Source organism: Alosa alosa, chromosome 24 (genome assembly GCF_017589495.1).
Source record: "Alosa alosa isolate M-15738 ecotype Scorff River chromosome 24, AALO_Geno_1.1, whole genome shotgun sequence".
NCBI classification, from domain to species: domain Eukaryota; kingdom Metazoa; phylum Chordata; class Actinopteri; order Clupeiformes; family Clupeidae; genus Alosa; species Alosa alosa.
The window spans coordinates 14,334,995-14,358,793 of NC_063212.1; the positions used below are offsets into that span (position 1 = coordinate 14,334,995).

Consider the following 23,799-nt stretch of genomic DNA (forward strand, 5'->3'; position numbering starts at 1 on the left):
AAGCCTCCCTACACTGAGCCTATGCTAACTACTAAGGTTATATTAAGCTAAGCAGGTGTGTGGGGAGGTTTCTGGGAAGGAGGACAAGAGGTGCCTTTGTGACCCTTTCGCTGGGTGATGTCTTATTGGCCTTTCTATTGTAAGGCCGTTTCTATTGCCCATAGACAGACCATACAACAGACTTGATGCAGCTACATGTTTGTTGGTGTTCTAGCCACATGTAAGATGATTAGTCCTCTGCTAAATTCAAAAGAAATGTCAGGAGTTTGCAACATTGAATAATAGTCAGACATAAAGTGCAATATATTTGTCTTTTTGTATTTTTTTGTAGTTTTTGAAGGTATAGACAAGTTCCCCCATTAAAGTTAATATAAAACCCTACAAGAGGCCAGCAAGAAAAAGAAAGTTTGCATTCCACTCTTACCGAGTTTTAGTCATCAATGTCTATCAATCCAGTAAATGAATGATGTTGTAGAACAATTCATACAATGTCCTCTCTCCTGTATTTTCTCATCACATCTATCTCATTCTTTCCTCTCCTTAATGCCCCCCCCTCTCCCTGTTTACTTTTCTTTCCTTTGCTCTGTCCATTTTCTTTTCTTCTCCTCCTTCCTTTCTCAGGTGCCGTCAGGTCTGTTCATCCCCAGCATGGCGATCGGGGCGATCGCGGGGCGCATCGTGGGCATCGTGATGGAACAGCTGGCGTACTACCACCACGACTGGTTCCTGTTTAAGGAGTGGTGTGAGGTGGGTGCCGACTGCATCACGCCTGGCCTCTACGCCATGGTGGGGGCCGCCGCCTGCCTCGGTGAGTCTGATGGGAACCTTCTCTGATGGGTGTGTGTGTGTGTGTGTGCGCTGTGTGCATAGATGACTACCATGTGTCCGTATGTACCTTGGTGAGCACAAGGTATGTCTTCCAGATGTGTGTATGTGTTTGTATGTACCTTGATGAGTACAAGGTATGATTGACAGCTGTGTGTGTGTGTCTGTGTGTGTGTGTGTGTGTGTCTGTGAGGGAATTTATTTATTTTGTTGGTATTTTCTGTATGGATGCCACCCAAATCTCTGCTTCTGTTTGTGGTAGCAGTACAAATTCTCCTTTCCATAAATGTATAATGTATTAACCTACAGATGAAGTTAATACTGTAAGCCTAAACACTGTAGCTTTAGCAAACAGCGACATCTCTGTTGGCGGGTTACACGTATCTAGCTCGGTTTATAGCAGTCAACACTCTGGCTTTCGGCAAATTTAATTGTGTGGTCCCCTCCAGGTGGCGTGACGCGCATGACCGTGTCGCTGGTGGTCATCGTGTTCGAGCTGACGGGCGGCCTGGAGTACATCGTGCCCCTCATGGCCGCCGTCATGACCAGCAAGTGGGTGGGCGACGCGTTTGGGCGCGAGGGCATCTACGAGGCGCACATCCGCCTCAACGGCTACCCGTTCCTGGACGCCAAGGAGGAGTTCACGCACACCACGCTGGCACGAGACGTGATGCGGCCGCGTCGCTCGGACCCGCCGCTGGCCGTGCTCACGCAGGACGACCTGACGCTGGCCGAGCTGCAGGCCATCATCACCCAGACCAGCTACAACGGCTTCCCCGTCATTGTCTCCAAGGAGTCGCAGCGGCTGGTGGGCTTCGCCCTCCGCAGGGACATCACCATCGCCATCGGTGAGTGGACGCTGCGAAGGGGACAGAGTCCAAGAGAGAGTCCAAGCAACTGTTGTGTGTCTCCAGTTTTTATTCAGATCCAGGCATCCTTATATTGTTTGCAGACACACACAGTAGAATAGATTAATAGATCAAACTTCTTCTTCGGAGCCATAGATGAGAGTAGTGGATAAAGAAATGGATATCTAGAATTAGTGTGGAACCTCTCTGGTTACATTTTTTTTTTCAAGAAGTTACATCATACCAGAATGGAATAATGAAGTGTGCTTCCTAACCTTGAGTGAAGGAGGGGTGGAGGTGGTGATGATGATGATGATGATGATGAATTTATTCTCAAATAACAAATGTTCCTGTAGCTGAATATGTACTGCCAACATGATGTTAACATTCCTAAGGTTGAGGATTGAATTCCTGCCAAGAGCACACTAGGACTAATGATCTGAAATGTTATTTGCCTTCATTAAAGTTGTCAGTTAAATTAATCAATGTGATGCAATTAAAGCGATAAACCCTTCGCCAAGTTCCCCTAACTGCCTCTGCCAGAGGAGAAGATGAATCTGTGATTGTGATCTGTGCATGGTCACGCTGTCTACAAATGCTCGTATTATATCTGTTGACAACAGTTAATGGTTAGGTGAAGGTGATGTACACTAATTTTTGAGTAGCAATTTGGAAGACTGAACATGAATTTTAACAAACCATCTGTAGACACTCTGTAGACAGACTATGCAAATAAAGTGTTAACTAAATTAGTTACTGAGCCCTTTCTCCTCCTCTGCCTTTTTTTCTCGCTCAGAAAACGCCCGGCGCAAGCAGGAGGGCATCCTGCTGAACTCGCGGGTCTATTTTACCCAGCATGCCCCGACGCTGCCCGCCGACAGCCCTCGGCCCCTCAAGCTGCGCTCCATCCTGGACATGAGCCCCTTCACGGTTACCGACCACACACCCATGGAGATCGTGGTGGACATCTTCCGCAAGCTGGGTCTGCGCCAGTGTCTGGTGACCCACAACGGGTGAGCTGTGCTGGCCACGTGAGACGGGGAAGAGTGGGTGGGTGGGTGGGGGCTGGGCTATGGAAGATGGAGAACAAGGGAATTAAAGAGTTAACGGAGAGTAAAAGGGGGTTCTTTTTAAAGGGTGGAGATTAATGGATGGAAAAAAGAGGAGTCTTGGAACTCTCTCTCTCTCTCTTCCTGTCTCTCCCTCTGTTCCGTCGTCATCTTGCTGTGTTGTGGTGTTGCTGTCCGCGTGCACCTGTGTCTGGTGCTGTTAAGTGCATTGATGTACACAGGATACTCTCTCGGACTCTCTCTTTTACACACACACACACACACACACACACACACGCACGCAGGCACACACACACACATCGCGCTCTGCTCATGCTGATGCTGCTGCATGGCTCTTGCATGCTAAGCATTGTGGGATTGATGAGGGTTCTCAGGTGACACGTAGCTCTGGCTACTGGCTGCATTCCTAAAGCACCTGCCTATCACACAACGCATCCCATCACAGAAACTTGATTGATCTCTACCTTGTTTCCCATTCTCGAATCGGGCCATAATCATCCAAAAAAGATAAGACGGAGCGGATTGAAAATAAATAAGGAAAGGTAAAAAGAAAAGGACAGATTGTTAATATATTAATTTTAATTTAATAGATTACCAGATGTTAATTCTGAGTTGAAGCTAAAATGTGTAAATATTTGTCAAAGTAAGAATCCAATGAAAATAAAGGATGGAGAAGTTTTCTTTTCCACAAAGACCAACTTTAGCAAAAGAACTTTAGCCACTCTCTTGCATCCATCACTTCGAGTGGTATCCATTATAAGATCATCTCCACGTTGCCATTTTTGATGAGACCATTCAGCCGATTTCCGTTCCGTCGTATTAATTTGTCAGTTTGCTTTACAGGATTTCCCTTTCCCTCATCCAAATACCTAGCAGCACTGGCAGATGTTTTCAATTTTTACGTTTTAGTTAACTATGATTTCATTCTGTAATTTAATTCTCATTTAATTTACAATTCAATTTGCGTTAAATTGTGTTTGTTATGTTTTTGTTGTTATTGTTGTTCTCTCCTTATGTCTGCAGTTTTACAGTCTTCTTCCTTTGCTTTGTGTTATGTTTTGAAGTTGTCTTTGCGTTGTTTTCGTTTTTTGTTTGTTGTGTTTGTTCAGCCTGTGTGTGTGTCGGTGGTGTGTGTTGCAGGATTGTGTTGGGAGTCATCACTAAGAAGAATATTTTAGAGCACCTGGAAGAGCTCAAGCATCGAGTGGAGCCCTTGGTGACTAGCCCCGCCCCCCTCAGACTCACTCCACCCACACTGCCTAGTAGACTCCTCCTCCTCCTCTTAGATGGGAAGCATGAAACTTGAGTGAAGTTTCAAATTACAGGATGTAAAAATAAACCCCACGTAAATTGATGAATATGATATGATTGGCAGTTCCCCACCCACCAGGACCACATCAGCCAATTGGCTTGAGAGGAGGGTGCATTGTTACTATGGGGACGTTACAAGGGCAATCACTTTTACACTATGGGATTGTTTCAGAGTTCTTTTGTGTTGATGGTCTTGGGTCTTAAACACTTGGGTGTTTCTGGGAACTTTCAGTCATTATTTTTGGCTCATTTTAGCACAGTATCAAATCAGTGATGTCCATATCAGAACTTAAAAAACACTCTCAGTAATCCTCAATCTTAGCTAGACCTGACCCTGTAGCATAGCATGATTTAGCCTCCAGTAACAGTAGGCTATTTGTAATTCTCTTGTTTTCAGTTAAGCTCTCTATTAAAACATTTGGTGTGATATGATAATGTGAGAATGCACTTAGAAGATATAGACAAGAAACTTAAAAGTATTTAAGTTCGCTTTAGACTATGGTTAGCATGTTTAGTATGTGTTTAGCTTCCCAATACCCAACACTTGCCAAACAACATTAATCCCAATTTACTCACTTCCTCTTTTTGTTTATCCTTGTTTTCTTGTTGTTGTTTTTTATTTAAATCCCTCGTTCCGTCTCGTTCCTTGGGCCTTCGTCTGGTGGGCTACAGATCGATGACCACTGATTCCCCCACGAATAGCGCGGCCCGTGCAGAATCGGCGAGTAACCCATCGTGTTTATTAGTTGTAGTAGTAGCAGCAGCAGCAGCAACCTCTCTGACATTGTTGTTGTTGTTGTTGTTATTATGTTTACTTATTGATCCAAAAAAAGAAACCCCATCTCCCGTAGACTCATCACCCTACTTGCCTTTACAACCATTACCGAGTGATTGATGTGGAGTGCTGTTTCCGTGGTGATGGTGGTGGTGGTGTGTGTGTGTGTGTGTGTGTGTGAGAGTGAGCACTAGCTGTAGTGGTGCAGGGGAGCAAAACAAAACATAGCATTGGATAGTAAGAAGCCCTGAGACCCCACGTCTCACACCCAAAGCCTCAGACACACACACAGACATGCACACCCACTCTCCTATGACTCCCCTCTCCCTGTGCCCTTTGTCTCTTCTCTGATCTGAATTGGTCTGTCACGATTCACCAACGTTTCATGCCTCCTGCATTAGCGTGTGCTTCTAACCCAGTGGTTCCCAAACGTCTTATGGCAGGCCCCCGCTTTCACAATAACAAAAACAATATCCCGCCTCCCCAAAAACTATGATGCAGAGTATTTGAGATGCCCATATAGCTTGTTTTTAATATTTAAAAGAAAGTATTACATTTTTTGATTAAATAATAAAATCCTGCTGTGTCATAGCAGCTTAAGAATTGTTTATAGAGTTGAAAATTGTTCATTATCAGTCAACTTGAATATTTTATCAGTTAAATGTTTTTCTTATTATTTTATTTGGTTATGATTGGCTATGGATTGACCGCTGTATTGATACCATCCCTTCTAACATATGGGCTGAACGGTCAGCCCTGACCATATAATAGGTTGAGTACAGGCTCCTATGCAGTAGTTGGTTGGTTAGGGTTCTTCTTCTGTGTTTTAGCTCTCAAGCCCCTTGTTGTGCCTCCGCATGGGTTGCCCCACACTTTGGGAACCACTATTCTAACCCCTCCATACTTAGTGATAGTAGTATGTAGTATATACCTAAAACCACACACACACACAGATGTACACACACACACACACACACACACACACACACACACACACATAAATATTTAATCGTGTTGTCAGGGACGTGGCAAATGAAATCGAAGCTTTTGATAGGTCTGGCACACATGCTCACCAAGTTATCTGTACTTAAATGTCTGGTCAAATGTTCACATAAATTGTCACTTCTTATGACAATTTTGCAGTCAAATATTCAAGCATATTCTCACTCACTCACACATACTTCCATCTCAAACATGTACACTCCCCCACTTCCACTAGGGGGCCTCGTTGTCCTTCACACTCTCTCTGTGACATATGGCCACACACATACTTACACACATTTATCATAGGTGTAAGGCTAAAATCCCGTTCCACTTCTGTGTTCAGACGTTTCACCCCTACATTTGCTGGCTCTAGAACCGGATCGGCTCTTTAGTCAGCCTGTGTCTGGGTCTACTTCACCAGGTGTCAGTACCACCACATAGCTTTTCATGTTTGAACTCCAGAGCACACACACACACACACACACACACACACACACGTTTCAATGTCTTAATTTGGTTAAATCAGAAATGTTCATTTGTTTCCAAAAATGCCAAAATGAGTCGGCCATGTCTATTGTAAACAACTATCTGGTTGGTCCATTGTCCATGGTCACCAGGTCCATTTCATGGAAGAGTCAAATGTGCTCTTGAGCTTTCATGGAAACCTAATCCTAGTTTTAGGTGAACAAAATGGCTTTGGTTCACAGCAACATGGTTGTGTGTGTGTGTGTGGTAAGAAACTAAAGTCAACTGCCATGCATGCGTGCGTGCGTGTGTGTGTGCGCGCGCAGGTGTCTGTGTGTGTGTATGTGTGTGATTTCACCACTCATATCTGCTGCACCTGTTCCAGCTTCTCAGTCTTTTGCCATCATATGAGAATCACTCCCAACACACAAGCACACACACACACACACACACACACACACACACACACACACACACACACACACACACACACACACACACACACACAAACACTCCTCTCTTTCTTTGTATTTCTTCTCTCACTCTCCCACTGCTCTCCAAGTCTTCCACAGCCCTCCTCTCTCTCCTCGGTTTGCAGGGAGACTCATGCTTGTGGTGGCAGGAGTGCAGAGTTTCTGGGCGTAAAAGGCTAATTGAGTTTACGCCTGTGCGCTGGTACACGGATGCAGTTGGCACTCTGTTATTATCCTCCGCAGATGGTGATTCAGTGCGGCGGGGGGAGATTATTGCGACCCCAATTAACACTCACTGGCGCGCCGCTATGGCCGCTGGACGCTGTGGCCACATCCTGTGGTCTCGCATAGATAAACAAAAACAAAACAAATCAAAAGAGTAAACAAATTGATTTCAAAGCAAACGCCAGCCAATGTTGCAATCCTGCACCTGCTAGCAGAAACATGATGCCAGACTCCTGCAGCAACAGCCTTATCTTTCCAATGCAAAATAAACTGACGCACACTCTCTTTCCTCCTCCCTCACTCTCTCTCTCCCTTTTTCCCTATCTCTTTCTCCCCGTTTCTCTCACATCAACCCTCTCTCTCCCTCCCTCCCTCCCTCCCTCTCCTCTCTCTCTGTTTCTCTGTCCCTCTCTCCAGGCGTCTCCTCGGCATCGTCACAAAAAAAGATATCCTCCGCCACATGGCCCAGATGGCCGACCAAGATCCCGATACCATAATGTTCAACTAGTCCCGTCCTTCATCAGCTGCACCAAGCCGGAGGAGGAAGAGGAAGAGACTGAAGAGGAAGTCCGCCTACTGGACAGCACGTCCCTCTGACCACACGTCCCCCCTGCTACCAAACACCACCACTGTCCACACACAGATATCACACTGTTCTTTACACACACACACACACACACACACACACACACACACACACACACACACACACACACACACACACACACACACACACACACACACACACACACACACACACACACACGTTGACTTGATGGGGCTGGTGTCTTATCGGTGCCCTCTGCTGGTGGGGACTGGAAATGCACAATCCAGCACACAGACTTGTCAGGGTGGAAGAGATGGTGAACTGTGAATTGTGTTTCACAGAAGAATCAGTGTCTAAATCAAACCACACACACACACACACACACACATTTTTGGCACTACTATACCTGTCTACACCCACAAACCACTGACACACACACACTCACTTTCTCTCACACATACACACACAGACAGACAGACACTCACCAACAAACACACAGGTCATGCACCCTTGCTCCTCCCGTCCCACCACCCATGTTGATTGACCTTTTGATTTGTGACCTTTGACCTGTCTCGTTAAAGGTGCCTGGGATAGACAAAAAGGTTGAGATGAAACGCCCAGAGGAGAGGAGCTACTGCAACCCTTGTCCAACTTTTACGATCCAACTATGTTTACCTGTAAAGTCTGCGTGTGCCTGCGTGTGTGTGTCTAAAAATGCACCCAACATTCCAGACAAGCTGGTATGTGAACCGTTTGGCTTTCTTGCACCTTTACAGAAGTAATCAAAAGCTCAACAGCTTTAAAGTGTGTGTGCGTTTGTGTGTGTGTGTGTGAGAGAGAGAGTTGTGTTTGCATGAATGTGTGAGTTTGGGTACAATGGAGAATGACTGCGAATGTGCATGCATGTGGGTAGCCTCTTGTACGTTTTGTGTGCAAGACTGAAAGGTGTCAACATTTCTCACTATGTGTTTTGGTTCGCAGCGGTGTGGTGTGGCGATTGAGTAATTAATGTAAAATATGAACAAACATACAAATCAAATGTTCAACTATGAGGAGCTGCTGGACGTTGCTGCTCGAGTGAGTGTGAGTGTGTGTGTGTGTGTGTGTGAGTGTGTGTGAGTGTGTGTGTGTGTGTGTGTGTGTGTGTGTGTGTGTGTGTGTGTGTGTGTGTGTGTGTGTGCACGCACGCGCGCCTGTGCTGAGCCTCTGAACGCTTGTCAGGAGGGTGGTAACTGCCAGGACGTGTGGGACCCCCCAGTCCCATCCTTCTTGGTCGTCCTTTTGGATTGACTAACAAAAAGTACCTGGAATTCTGTGTTCTTTGTTACTGGGTGAAAATAAATCTTTTTTTTTTTTTTTTTTTTTTTTCTGTTCAGACTACTATTGTTGCTACTACTTTTAGACGTATTGTATATTACCAAGTAACTCCACTTTTCGGCTTAGAAGATAAATGTTCTACATAAGCAAACGTGACATTTTAAAAGGATGGTACAGCGTGGATTATCATGCCGAGTTAAGCTACAGACCTTTCTTTTCATCTCGCTCTTGATGGTTTTGTTTTTCTGTCAGTAAAATCAGTACAAGAAAGTGTCTTACCTCAGTTGCTTTCTCTTAATTTTCATTTAACTGGACTCCAGCAGCCCCACTAACATCATTCTTCAAGTTGCTATTGCCTAAGGCAAGCTACAAGTAACATGGCTCACAAGAGAAGTGCAATTAAATTTGCTTGCTTAAAAAGTTTTCATCTTGTTGGCAAAATTTCGCATATAACTCGCGTAAATGAGCGTTGACTTGAAGATAAAAGGCCTATAAAAGCTGCGAGGGACTGCACTAAAAAAAAAAAAAACCTCGAAGTTTACCCATGTCCATTTTTTGTTTTCTTAACTCTGCTACCCTGAGAGAAATAGTCCAAGTGTGCGAGCCAACATCAGGCTTGCGAAGAATGTGATCTGTCCTTGTGGTTGTCCAGAGTGTCATGCGTCGGGCCTTTGCTCGCCACAGAGCAGGAGGAGCAGTTCAGGCATCTTTGTCCTCTACAGTGACTGTACTGCTGTCCAAACCATCTTATTTCTTTAAATCGATCTCAGTGTTTTTTTTTTGTTTGTTTTTTTTTTTTTATTTATATTAGTGCTAGAGTTGTACAGTACTGTATGAAGAATTTTACGTATGATTACGTACGATTGAAAGGTGGATTGTACATTTAAAGCAAAATATGTAAAGATTAAATTGTTTTAAATTAAGTGTATGCAACAGCTTTCTAAGAGTCTTGTCATTACTTTTCACCTTGCAAATCACAGGGGGGAGAAAACACTTTTACAACTTCCCAGATAGCAAGACGTTTTTGGACCACTGTCAGAACCCTGGGCAGATCTGGCATATTAATGTTGAGAAACATTTTCAGACTGTTCCTGCTTTTTACACGCCTTGTCATTTGTGATACACAGTGACTGTGACGTCATAAACTTGATGGTAGTTGCATAGTTAAGATTTAATAATTCATAGTGAGACTACTGTCAAGTATCCAGCTAAACTTGTCCAGCAGTGTGTTTGAGTAGAACTCTTATATCACTATATAGTCTTAAAGGGGTATTTTTCAACCTAGGCCCTAGATGTTGGTTTAAAATGTTCACTTTCAAATTGGAACATGAACAAAATTGGTCCAGTATGAAGTTAGAAAACTTAGGCCGGCTGGAGTGAATGAATGTGGAACACAGAAGAGAAGGAAGGTTAAGATGCTGACAGCACTGTTGTTTTATTCTAGATTATATATTTTTAATTACTTGTATATCTGCTTTCACTATGACAGAGAGTGTTTTTTTTGTAAATGATTGTAAAAAAAGGCCAAATTAAATTGACCAAGATAACATTTATAAAATCTATAAAAGGGCAAGTATTTAAGGGGGGTGAATACTTTTTATAGGCACTGTAAACAAGAAGAAAAAAAAGTAAACAGACAGGTGTCTGTAAGATTCTTCACGTTTTTGAGCCCAGTAAGTGGTGAAAATAAATGGCTTACTTTGACATTTCTACATGCCCCGTCCACTTCTGTTGCCAATGTCATTCAAACTGCACCAATTTTGTTTGTTACTATTTATTAGTGTTTCTTTTTTTTTTTTTTACTATTCTTATTATTTACTTTTTGTAAAATAAACACTAAACATTCTGGACTTCCTAACCAACGGACCTCAGTCTATTAGGTTAAATAACCACACCTCCTCAACAGTCACCTTGAACACTGGCATACCACAGGGATGTGTGCTGAGCCCTATTTACTCCCTTGTCACCTACGATTGCAAACCTGTACATGGCTCTAACACCATTGTCAAGTTTGCAGACGACACTATGGTGATTGGTCTCATCAGCAACAATGATGAGATGGCCTACAGGAAGGAGGTCCAGCACCTAACATCGCACCCTGATCAAGAAATATTCTTCCAGGGGAGACTAAAGAAGGTCCACCTGTCTTTTCAGATCCTGGAGAACTTCTACTGCTGCACCATCGAGAGCATCCTCACCAACTGTGTGACAGTATGGTATGGCAACTGCTCTGCCTCCGACCGGATAGCACTGCAGAGGGTGGTGAAAACTGCCCAACGCATCACCGGTTCCTCACTCCCACCATTGAGGCCATCCAGGGCAAGCGATGCTTGCGTAAGGCGCACAGCATCATCAAAGGCTGTTCTCACCCCAACCACAGACTATTCACCCTACTCCCTTCTGGGAGGCGCTGCAGGTCTCTCCACACCCGAAGCTTCTTTCCTCCGGCTGTCACCCAATTGAACTCTAGATCTGCATCCCGATGACAACCAATAAACTTTAGTCTTAAGTTATATTTAGTTCTACAGCTAATCCTAATTTTGTGCTCTTCAGAGATTGCTCTTCACTTATTTTAAGTCTAAAATGAAACCTACTGACCTTAACAGATGTTGCAAGCGATGGTCTGCGTTTCAAATACAACAACCCAGGTAACACCCATCTGGGGTTGTGGGCTGACAAGTGGTGCCCAGCTAATTTTTTCCTTGGTTTCCATGGTGGCCCTACATAGGTTAACCCAGATTGGCTGACGATGGGGCCTTCATGGGCTCCATGTAGGGCCCACATGGGTAACCCAGGTTAGACCCATCTAGTGCCAGTAATCTGCCCAGGTGGAGGCATGCACTGAGAGTAGGTATTCAAATTTACTTAGCATTGTAACATCAATGTTAATGGACGCTAATTTTGAGAGTAAAGACTTGAAGATCAAGTCTTGACATGAACATTTCTGTGAAAGGTCTTGCCATGAAAATGTTGTTCCACCGTATTCAGAAGCATTCATTGTGAAGGGAAACACATGATATGGATACTTTGTGCCTACCCAATACCTAACACACTCATGGTGGCAACAAAGCAAGTTCATCTCAAAGCATAAGATACCACTCCAAGTTCTACTGATCTAAGCATAACTCCCTGTAAGAAACCCCATTTGAAAACTTTTGGCAATACTGAGATGTATGATTATATCAGTGTTCTTGCAAAGGCTCATTGGAACAGTACTTGGGTGCTTCACATTGACCTTACATGATTATGTTGAATAAATTAATTGCTGTGGCAAAATAATATTATGGTTTGATGAATGGGACAGTCCGGACTTTCCCCTTTTTTTCAGTGCAGGCATAACATGTCATAGGCTATATACAGTAGATCATTGTAAGATACAATTTGTATTTTCTTTTGAGATTGGGACCCAGTTGGGACCCATGCAGTACATATTGATATATATTCATTTGGGATGCCCATGTGGCTCCCAGCTTCAACTGAGCCCATGCCCATTTGAAGCCCATCTAACCCAAGTAAAGCTCATGCGGGTCCCAGATGAGTGGGTTACCTGGGAAGCGAACTTGAGCTATTGCAGCACCAGTTCTTTAAGCAAAAATATTTCTTTAAGTTGGATAAGAGTATTTGGTTTCTGCCTTTAAAAATTAAAAAATCACAAGGCTAGGTCTGGTTGCTGATTTTCCACTTATAACAACAGCGTTAATCTTTAAACACTCTGGCTGCTGCTTTACTCTGGTCACCTAAGGTCAAACTTGTGTACAAGTTGACACATTAATCACACATTTATATTTATTCATTTAGCAGACACTGTTGTCCAAAGTGACTTACACATCAATATATTACAAGGGAATACATTGTCCCCAGAGCAACTTGGAGTTAAGTGGCTAAGGGCACTACGGTGGGAGCCAGGAATTAAGCCACAACTTTCAGGCCCAGATCCTTAACCACTACACTACCACTGCCCCACACATGAGAAATTCCCTTCTTGTATAAGAGATGGGTCACAGAGCAAACATCAATACTGTTTCTAGTATGTTTAAAAAGCAAAGCATGCTGTGAGGTGAGACACTAAATTAAATGGGTATTTTCAAACAGATGAGCCAAAGTTGTCCAAAGCAACTTACAGTATATAAACACATTACTTGAAAATAATAGTTTTTAAAATTAAGTTCAAAAGCCTACATTAAGCATAATAATAAAAGTAATAGCAACATTATTAATATCAATCAATCAATGTTTCATATTAACAAAAACAACTTTGTAAGATAATTAATTAAGTGCAAGGTGAACAGATGAGTCTTTAAAGACTTTTTGAAAGTCCCAAAACCCCCACAAGAACGCAGAGCAGGCAACTTGATCCTTGATTGTGGCTTCTTATTAGCGTATGGTCGGCACAGCAGACACTCATCAGAGGACCGCAATGGAGGAGAGGGGACGTAGAGCTGTATCATGGCATTCAAACAGCAGGTGTATAACAGTAAGTGTCCTATAGGTATAGGTATCAACCTTTAAGTCATAAAAAAATCTATTTCACTCAAGATCGATAGACCTCAGACTTGTAGCCAAGTCTTGTTTTGCTTGAGCAACAAACACATCAAGGATGTGACTCCATAATGTCACGCATCACAGATTCATAATATTTTTTAATTCTTTAGACAAGCAGCTATATTCATGTGACTGCATTAAGGTCATTAGTCACTCTGGTGAATGTTTCACAGGCCCTGAGGAAGGAGAAAATGACCACCTTTTTCTCCCCAACTCCACTGACCAACAATAGTAAGCACTGTGTCAGGTCAGGTTACGGAGGACACTACCATGTACTCATTCAAGATTTATAAGCACTGGGTTTTGTCTGCGCTGGTCTCTCCAGCGGATAATGATCTGATGTTGATGCATTTTTAGCAAATGAACTTCTTTATTCAGTGTAAATATTCTCATCATCTGGTGGTTTTGCAGCCCACTTTTTTTTTTTTAAAAGATATCACTTTTCAACTTTTCATGATGTCTCATTTGTCTAACACAAAATATATTCTTGAGTGTTCTCTACAATGAGCCTTTCTCTGACTATTTGCCTATTCTCTAACGCTGAATACACTCAAGAATCTGCAGATACATTCTTAACTTAAGCCTGTTTTTCCCATTCTCTGAAGGTGCTAGAAGGGTCTCTCTGCAGTCTTCCAATTGTGAATCCCTGCAGTGAGACCGCTCCTCCAGAAGGGGAAGCAGCAGTATGGTCTTTTGAGGTTCCACTCAGTATGACAGTATGGTCTCCAGGGAACCCCTCCTTGGGGGCCTGTGCAGCAGTGATGTTTCTCAAGGAACATAACATCTGAAGAGGTTCCAGATGTGGTTTCATGTAGTCCTAAGATCCTACTCAAAGATACCTTCACGTTTAACCTTGGGGTCAGTTGGGTTCTTCCATGTGTTATCCTGTTAATTGAATTTGTGCTTCAGTAAAATTCTTTTTGTAGGCCTAATGACCATTCTCTTGCTCAAACCTACCACCATAGTCTAGAAATATTTCTCTGATGACTACCAACAGGTTACAAATAACTAAAAAAAAGTTTTTTTTAATGTAGAACCTCATGTTTCCTTTCATTTAAATATTTTATTCCAGTTTCTCAGACGGTAGCCTGAGAATATACATACAGTACGAACTTTTACTAAATTTGGGACACAAATACAATTGCTAATCCGGCATGGAAGTGTTCTTTGGAATTTAGTAAACTGCATTTAAAACCATCGTTTACAAGATTGCTACACTTTTGAAATGATTTGGTAAGAGTTTAATGCACCAATTTAAGTTTAATTTCACTGCTAGTTAAGCCCCTGCTGGAAGTCGTTAGTTAATTAACCTTTTCCAGACCCACTCCCAATTGCACTATTGTCTGGGTGTTCCCAGGGTACAGAGGCGGAAAAAAAAAACTGTCCATTTTCTACTTCCTGTAGTAGGGGAGATTTCCCAGAGAAAACAGACCACCACTAACTTCCTCAGGTCTCCATTCCCCCCGTTTCTGACTGCCATGATTCGCCACTCCTAGTCCTGAATGATCAAATGAGACTTCCGTCTAAAAAGTCATAACTGATGCCATCAACAAAATATCCCAGTAAATTCTAAAACTAGAAAAGATAGCTAACAACCCATGAGCCTCGGCTGTTAACTGGTGATGCTTCCAGTCATCCACATGTGCTGTCACAGACACTAGTAAAATACTGAGGCAGACACACGGAGTCTGACAGGCAGTTCCTCGTTCTCTCCAATGTCCTTGGGCGACCGCAGATGGCCATTTTAAGTCTGATAAGAAACACAAGACTCAGCCACTTTTACACAGCAGATGGTTTCTTTTTTTAATTCCACTACAAAAAGAAGGGAGAAGAGGAAAAAAGAGGCATTTTAAGAGAGTAACAGCAAAGTCCCCTAACTCCTTTCATGCCCCAAGATTTCTGCCCAGATCTCAAATACAAATCACAAGAAAATTCTTAGCAAAAGACTTAATCTCTCCAGAGCCCTCCCCACCCCCACCCCTCAAACATCCTTCCTAGATACAGCATGCAGCAGTCAGAAGACTGAACAGGGATGAAGAGATAAAAAGAAAAGAAAAAAAGATTAAAAGAAAAAAAAATTGCACAATCATATATTCACTGACGTTAAACTAAAGGGGAGGGGGGAGATTTAAAGTCTAGCTGTGCATTTAAAAAATAAAACTTAAAAGTGAGAAAATAAAATAATAATAATAATAATACTGGCAAAATGGGCTACTGTGAACATTCAAAGTATGGATGATGCTTCTTAAGAGAAAGTTAATATTTCCTTAATGTCATCCATTCCACCCAAGTCAGTGTGAAACCAGTGTTGAGGAAGAACACCTCTCTTTTGTTAGATGAAGATAATCAAAATTCTAATTCAAGATTGCACACTGGGAAAAAAAGAAACACCTAAAACATAATTTCTGGTCTGTCTCAAAGTCCTATGTAAGCTGAGCAAACATGCGTTTTTACATGCATTCAAGGTCAAGCCCTCATGGGGCGACTGTTTACAAATGGCTCATTTGGTTTGGCTTTTGTGGTTCTTTACTTATTGATTTATTATAAACCCTTCAGTGTGCTTTCAATGGATTTAGCCATAGATTTTAGAGATTGTATTACAACAATGATGTTTAAATAATGACTAGAATATAAGTAAGGAAATTATGAAAACAGAAACAGATGAAAAAAAGTGTAAGGTGACCTATGGTGTCCTAAGAGCCAGTGGACATTCAGCCGTGTGGTAACCCATTCAGATTGAGGCATGAGGCTTTCCACATCTCCTTCTTTCTCTCCTATACATTCAACATGAATATAGTCCTGAAAAAAAGGAGGAGAAAACACAGGGGTTCTGTAATTCTCTAGCTGAATGTATCATATATAGAGACTTGACATTACAAATCTTATGTCTGAAAAAAATGTGACATATAATGGAAAAATTAAACAGCAGAAGTTTTAAGAGTTGTTTTTTTTTTGACCCATGTTTCTTGAAATGCATAGCAGCGAGGACATTCCCCCCAAGTGGTAGGTCGGGCGTCATCACACATGGCTTTCGTAGATGACCTGCGGGCTGGGCTGTGCCGCCGCGTCGACGGGTGCCTCCGGCCCTGGCGATTCAACAGGCTCCTCCTCTTCCTGTTCAGACTCGGCCTCGGCGGGCAGGGGTAAGGCGGCGAGGGGCGGGGCCACGCAGGCCAGCTGGGGGTGCACCGACACCTGGATGGCCATGTGCTGAGGCTGCTCGTGCAGCGAGGCGTCATCCGAGTCGGCCGTGGGCGAGCCGCTCCGCTCCCGCTCCCTCTCGCTCAGGATCGTGAACACGTCCCCTTCCCCCGCCGGCATCAACACCCTTCCTAACCCACTGACCGCCAGCGCGCCTGCCGGGCCCATTCCACCGGCCGAGGCGTAGTGCCCTTCGGACGCCTGTCGGACAAACTGGTGCCTCATCTCCTCGACGCCGACCACCTCCAGCAGCTCCTCGACCAGCGTGCGGCAGTTGAGGATGAGCGGGGGCAGGGGGATGCTGCGCGCCAGCTCCTCGATGTAGCGCGCAAACTCCATGGTCTTGAACTGCGTCACCTTGGCCAACTCCAGTGTCTTGGCGGAGGTGATGATGGGGATGCGCTTGGCCACCTCGAAGGCCTTCTGCAGCTTCTCGGCTCCCTCCGTGCGGAAGAACTCGTTGATGGCCTGCTCCGTCTTCTTCAGGTGCGAGCTCATCATGCACAGGCGCGTCACATTGAGCACCATGATGATGGAGAAGGTGGCCAGGCACACCGCCACGTAGTAGACGCCCATGTCGCCGTTCGTGAACACCACGCGCACCGTCACCGAACCCGAGGCCGAGCCCAGCGGGTTGGACGCGACGCACTTGTAGCGCCCGCGGTCGGCGAAGGTGATGCTGGTGATGTTAAGGACGCCGTTGTCCAGGATACGCCACTTGCCACCTATGGTGGGGAACACAGGAGTGATCAGCAAGTCATTTGTTTTATTCATCAGCTACCATCAATTTGCCCACCAAAATGACAAGACCCATCAAGCAAATCAACACACTCATCAATTCACCCATTTAAACAGCCAATCACCATACCAACCTAGTAGTCATACCACATGAAAATGTCATCTAAGTGCCAGGCTTGTGCACAATTCCAGAATTGAGTTGAAACTGGCTCTTAAATTCCAATTCAATTCTTGAATTTCACTTGCATTTCAATTGAGGTAGCAAACAGGAAGCAGAATTGCAATTCAAATTGTGAACAACCCTGCTAAGTGCAACATTAGACTTAATGACATATGTAAGGCTGATAGGCTTATCACAACAGAACTCCAAAAACTCTTTTCAACAGAAGTCACGGTAATCATTTGGTGATTCAGCATAGACTTATGCATTTCAATGCATGCCCTTGCCCTGGCTAGCAACCTCTGTTGGAACTAGCAGCCTATGCCACTGCCAGGCAATGTCTCCCACCCCTCCAAGTCAATGTGCAATGCCCAATCCATCACTCCACTCCTATAAATGGTCTTGGAACTGGCAGTCACTGCAGTGCATTACCTTACTGGCAGCGGCATGGAGTTGTTTAACACTGCAGTGGGTCTAGCCACAAAGCCACTTCAGCAGCAGAGAGGCATTTCATTAAGCAGTGTGCAGTGGCAGGCAGGCCGCTGAGCTGACAGCATGATCCCTCGTAATGGAGGGGGCAGGGCGCACCGGTGACTGACTTTTACACGAGGCTGAGGGCTGTGTCGTAGGCCCGCATCTAAAAGCTATTAGAGATTATAGAACTTCATGACTATCGTTTCCGATGAGCGGATTGAGAATGTGCTCCTTTATACAAAGGACACTTCAAAAACACCTATTAATTATGGGCAGAACAAGGATGTAGGAAAATAGAAAGTTATGTGAAGTGTGTATGTGTGTGTGTGTGTGTGTGTGTGTGTGTGTCCTAATGTGTATGTGTGAGGGGAAAAGAGTAATGACCGTGACATCCCTACCACCCACTTGTAGCTCAGGAAACTGTCAGTCAAACCTAACAACACAGAGGAGACCACTCGAAACATAGAAAGCCTCTCCCTAACAGTGGCACTCGACATTTTTTTACACTGATGTTCCCATTAAAATGGACTGTATTTATAGTGCTATTCAACTCTGAAAAAGCTTTACAACTAATACCTAAAATTCACCCATTTACACACAAACACACACAACACACACACACACACACACACACACACACACACACTGATAGCGAAAACACCAACACAAGGTTTGCCAGCCAGCTCATCAACAGTAGGCTGGAGGTGGGGGGTCGGACATTTAGTATGTTAGTCAAGGGCGCTACTACAAGAAACCAGACGGGGCATGAAACTCCAACCAGGAACCTTCTGTTTCTAGATACACGGTCTGCTTCCCCACAAAGGTAGACCAATCAAAATTAAGGTATTTAAAATCAACAGCACATTTGTCATTAGCTAGTTAATAACATTCTCAAAATGTGAAAGGGGTGTAAAACACCACCACTAGCCACCCAAGTAGTTTTGTAAAACACCACAGAAGAAACGCAATGAGCAGATCTTACAGCACAACCTTAGCAAATATTTCACCCAAAACAACCCTCTAGGTAGCTAGCTAGCTAGCTAGCATCAGTGCCATAACAGTTGTGTTGTTGTTGGTGTTACTTGAATCAGCCCAGTCTGTTAGCTTTTAGCTAATTAGCTCACTGCTTTTACACAATAAATCCTACCTACCTATAATTATAGCATTTGCATTAAGCCAGTTTGGATTGAAGTGTCTGCTAAGTGAATAAATATAGCCTGAATACATATCTACCTACAAAACCAGCATGATGTATTAGCTGGGGTCAACAACAGGCCTGTTCCTTTATCTGGGGCAGGCTTGTTTACATGAGTGGTATTTCCAGGTTCGGAACGTCCAAGCAGGGCGACCAACCATGCTATTTTAAGTCGCGTTACTCGCCGGGATTCGTTCCAGTAATTATCCCTCACAACCCTGGAGTCATGAGGCAAAGCTATTAGGTGAAACTGGCTACTTGAGTACGACACAGGCAGGCTAAGAACACGGTGGAGAAAGCAACGTCCTTCAGCGGGTTTCACATCCTGCCGGCCATGTCAGTCTGACAAAACAGCACATGACCTTTCACATTCAGTCAATGTGATGTCTATATATGACTATGACATTGATATTGATATTTTCATGAGGTGTAATATACTAGATCCGAAAGTCACATCACATATAATGTCCGCTAATGTTCCGTATAATGCTAAATATCTGTCAACTTTAACTTAAATTAACATAAATTGTGCTTCAAATAGCTTAGGTTATTTATCAGTGATCTGGAGAACCAAATCACCGACCACATGATCACCTACATCATCAAACGAGCCTGCATAAACCAGCAAATAGTGAAGGCAGGGGCCAATATACTGTACATAATACCAAATTATGAACAGTGCCAATGGAGACTTGCAGTAACATTATGACAGTATATTTAGTAGACAATCAGCATTTTATCAGCATCAGCAACCCATTTTCCTGATTACAAACACAATCAACATCATTTGCTGATAGCACTCCTTGCACCAGAACATATTCCAGATGCAAGTAATAATATACTCAGTTTTATACAAACTGCTTTTAATTCTACTGTGCTGCATGAAGAAGTGTAGGGCTATGTAGCAGCATTCAGGGAAGGCACAAAAATGCCTCAGGGAAAGAAGGCAACCATTAGGAAGTCAGTTTTAATACAGGTTGAAACTGGTTGGAGGAACCAGAGATGACATGCAATGCTTTGGGCCTGCACTCTGAAGACTGTCTGTTCCTTGCATTGGGCAATGATGCATGGTAATGATGAAAAGGGACTCTAAATGTCGCTATTTATGTTGATGTGTCTGGTTGATAGGCTTCAGTGCAAAACACTGTGTAATACAAGCTTAGACAGGCTTGTCTGAGGACTGTCAATCTCCCCTCCCCAATGATGTTTTGCTCTAAACAGTTAAATCCTCCAAATAGGAAAACCCAGAAGCTTTATCTAACAAAACATGAAAACAACTGTTCAAATTGCTACAATAAAAACTGTTTATGGCCAAAATTACCTGAAAATATATGTATGACCTTCAATCATAAATCTTCCCCTGAATTCAATCATAACGTTAAAGTGTATTGAGTAAAAATCTGTATAATCCATCTGCACGTGCAGAGATTGGTCACGACTGTCAGCACGTTTTGATGGCAACCAGATTTTGCTGGATTACACACACACATTTCCGCTTGTGCGCATGATTAGACATTATTAGAAATAAAGTAATCCCCGTGTTCCGCCAAACGTCAAAACAGCTGTCAGAAAGTAGGCTTCTATGGAAGAATAGTATAGCAGGGGGAAGGTTATTTTCTTGCCTGTATCCAATATATAATAAAGCATACATAAATGCTACATTTGAGTCGTGTTGGTAAGGAAACACACTAAACACGACCCAACGTTTCTAACTGAAGTAATTTCCGTTGGCTGTTTGCTTGGGTCCACAGAGCAATATGAGAGGCATCCTACATAGAATATAGGCCTACCATCAAGTGCCACTTACTTTCAGTGTCAAGCAGTTGTTGACCATGAGAGTTAAACCACTCTACATTGGGGAAAGGCTCGCCGGTGATGTTGCAGTCTATGAGAACGCAGTTTCCTTCTCGAGCGATGATCTGGTTTATTGTCGTTAGCACCATAGGGACCAGGCCGCCATCTAGAGTTGACGTCCCGTTTGCCGTACTGTTCCCGTCGTCTGCCGGAGACTCCAGCGACTCAAAGGCCCCTGTGGTAAGAAGGCTGACAAAGGATACCAGGACAAGGATTGCGTATCCGTTTAGCCCATTCATTTTTGATGACTGTCGGTTGCTCATAATCCAAGAATAATGTCACTCCACACGAGTTTCCATCGTATGTCGACAAGCTATCTGCAGGTAGCGACTACAGAAAGTAACGAGCTGTTTGCGTTCACCCCCGTCTCTTCGTGCGTTCTGCAATGTAAGATGATCAAGATACCGATTTGAGACATACATCTGGTTACACAGACAGTTTAAATCCAGCATGGCTAAACCCTGATAACAGGAGAATCTAGAGTGCGTTAGCTTTTTAAACACATACCAGTCATCTCACACAACTCACAGTTAAACTAGTGTAAAGGGAACTAGCTACCTACTAACGTTACTATAGACCCTTTCAACAATAAAAACAAAAACAATGCTTGAACATTCTATTTGGTTCCCAATCTACTTCCTCTGCATTAAGATAACATGGAATGTTAAAAAGAAAGTCTTGTGGGGCCAACTATGATGCTGATAATGGAACCTCTTGAAAGGGTCCATAATAATTAATAACCATACAACGTATCTCCTGACCAGTGCTTTGGTGGTTTGTACTGCATTGGAGACTACAAGACTTCTTCCAAAATCGATTAATTTGTTTGCTATTAAGCGAGTTATTTAGTTATTTTCATTTAAAGCTAGTTATATTGCATTATTTGGGTGTTTTATTGCCAGGCTTGATGCACCACAAGAACAAACGTTTTACTACTGACGTTATGGTACAAATTAGCGTTGAGTTCCTGAATTGAATTCTAACATAAACCAAGGAAAATGAAAAGCTTAACGTTAGCTAGCATCTACCGGTTTTAAATAGGTAGGTAACCTTATGATAGCTGTCTTGCTTAATAAAGTTAACTTTAACATCATTTTCTTAAGTGTAACGTTAAAAACGCGTTTGTCAAACTTATCTTGTACTCGACGGATAAAGGATAACACAACTTGCAAAATGCCCGTGCTAAAACCATGATAATACTGGATATGTGGTTGTGTGACTATTGCATTCTATTTATTTTTACTGTGTGCTTGCTAACGTTGGCTAGTCTAACGTCACATCAAACAGGTCTGAATTCCTGCTGTTAAGACAGAAAGCTAGCGAATATGGCGCAACCGCTAGCCTTTTTAAAAGACAATGGCTATGTAGAAGTCATTTTTAACACCAGTGTTAACATCAAAACAGTTGTGTTATATCGCATTGTAATGTTAACGACATGCTTTATGTGAATGTCAACCTAAATCACGTTACGAGTCGGAATATGGAAACTGCCGTAAGGAAATGCAGCGGAACTGACAAAAAACAGCTGAAATCTTGTTAGCTAACGTTAACGTTACCCACCAACCATATAACGGGCTCAGCGTCAATTTAGCGAAATTACTCACCCCGTTGCTGACATTAGATCGAGGTTTCCCCAACCATCATCTGAGGACGAGAACAGAACTAACGTTAGTCAAACCGTTATTTCCTCAATCGAAACATCGTCTCCGTCGGTGATCACTCATCCAGCCGTAGCCTACAGACCTCACACTGACTGCATTCTCAGTTCTTCAGCAGAACTAGGTCGGATGTAACTGAGCATGCACCAACGCAAGTCAATATAGGGAACCAACCAACACTGCCACATCACAGTCATTTCCAAACGGGGCACAATGTTCTGCTTTCGTGTCCCTGCATCATAATCTAACAGGAAATGCGATTGCCTTTGTAAGTACTTGTACTTATTCTGTTATCATTTTCAACAGCTTGTGCCTGTTTGTGTACTTGTACTGAAATTTACAATAAAAAAAATAAAAAAATACGATTGCCTTCCATGGACCTTTAGCGACACACTGTAAATTGGGCATATCCAACTAAATGGTTAAAGCATCCCAAATAGCCTACTGTGTAGACACAGACTGTATCCAAATCAATGTGCAATTGCTTCTAACATTTTGTTTACCAAATGAACTAGATTTGCATGGCCACTGGCTTGTTCTTCTTCTTCTTTTTTTTTTTAAATAGAGAGGCAATTGTGGTTAACTCCTCCTGGACTATCACCAGATAGATGATAGATAGATAGATACTTTATTGATCCCCAGGGGAAATTCAAGGTCTCAGCATCATACAGACAACACAAACACATTCTTTAACAGCAGAAAGAGTAATTAAAGTATATAATATAAAAACACAACTAAGCAATAAGGACAGTATAAGATAAAGAATATAAATATACTAAAATACAAATATACTAACTAACAAATCTAAATTCTAAAACAGTATCCACATAGTGGTGATTAATCAATCAGAGGCTTTGCAATGACTGAGGCAGGGGACTGAGCCTGTGATTCTCTGTGCATAGTAAGGTATGGTAAGGTGCTCTAAGGTGCTCTGTGTGAATGAGTGTCATGGTGGTAGTGCAATGGTGATAGTGGTCATGGTGATAGTGCAAAATGAGTAAGTCCAACAGTGCAACAATGCAGAAATAAAAGTAAAGTAAAGTCTATACCTATATATTTAACTATTTAAAGAAAATGTATAAGTGTGGCCACAGTTCGGCTGTGGCATGGGGGGGGGGGGGGTTATGCATATGTGCT

The 23,799-nt window shown here is 43.0% G+C and overlaps 2 protein-coding genes across 9 annotated transcripts in view; one reads left to right on the forward strand and one right to left on the reverse strand.

The window, feature by feature from the left end:
• Positions 1–9,768, forward strand: part of clcn3 (chloride channel 3) — a 38,306-nt gene extending 28,538 nt beyond the window's left edge. For 4 of the 8 annotated variants that reach the window (XM_048236799.1, XM_048236803.1, XM_048236804.1 and 1 more), the window contains 5 exons: positions 622–808; positions 1,275–1,673; positions 2,470–2,686; positions 3,884–3,959; positions 7,394–9,768. In XM_048236799.1, coding sequence (XP_048092756.1) covers positions 622–808; positions 1,275–1,673; positions 2,470–2,686; positions 3,884–3,959; positions 7,394–7,573 — 1,059 coding nt within the window. In that variant the 3' untranslated portion in view covers positions 7,574–9,768. Of the gene's footprint in view, positions 1–621; positions 809–1,274; positions 1,674–2,469; positions 2,687–3,883; positions 3,960–4,726; positions 4,776–7,393 lie in introns of all 8 variants that reach the window. The other 4 variants (XM_048236801.1, XM_048236805.1, XR_007192701.1 and 1 more) reach the window with 3 other exon arrangements.
• Positions 9,769–15,159: 5,391 nt separating this feature from the next.
• On the reverse strand, positions 15,160–22,845 carry mfap3l (microfibril associated protein 3 like). Its single transcript, XM_048236807.1, has 3 exons — positions 22,609–22,845; positions 20,958–21,384; positions 15,160–17,308 (listed from the first exon to the last, which is right to left on the reverse strand). Exons 2-3 carry the CDS (start codon positions 21,265–21,267, stop codon positions 16,401–16,403), a joined length of 1,218 nt encoding a protein of 405 aa, XP_048092764.1. The 5' UTR covers positions 21,268–21,384; positions 22,609–22,845; the 3' UTR covers positions 15,160–16,400.
• Between the last annotated feature and the right edge of the window lie 954 nt (positions 22,846–23,799).

Excerpts from the sequence above, each read along its gene's own strand:
- mfap3l (XM_048236807.1), bottom strand. The coding sequence starts at position 21,267 with ATGAGCAACCGACAGTCATCAAAAATGAATGGGCTAAACGGATACGCA. Across the intron at positions 17,309-20,957 it reads ACAACTGCTTGACACTGAAA|GTGGCAAGTGGCGTATCCTG; the intron begins GTAAGTGGCACT and ends TCCCCACCATAG.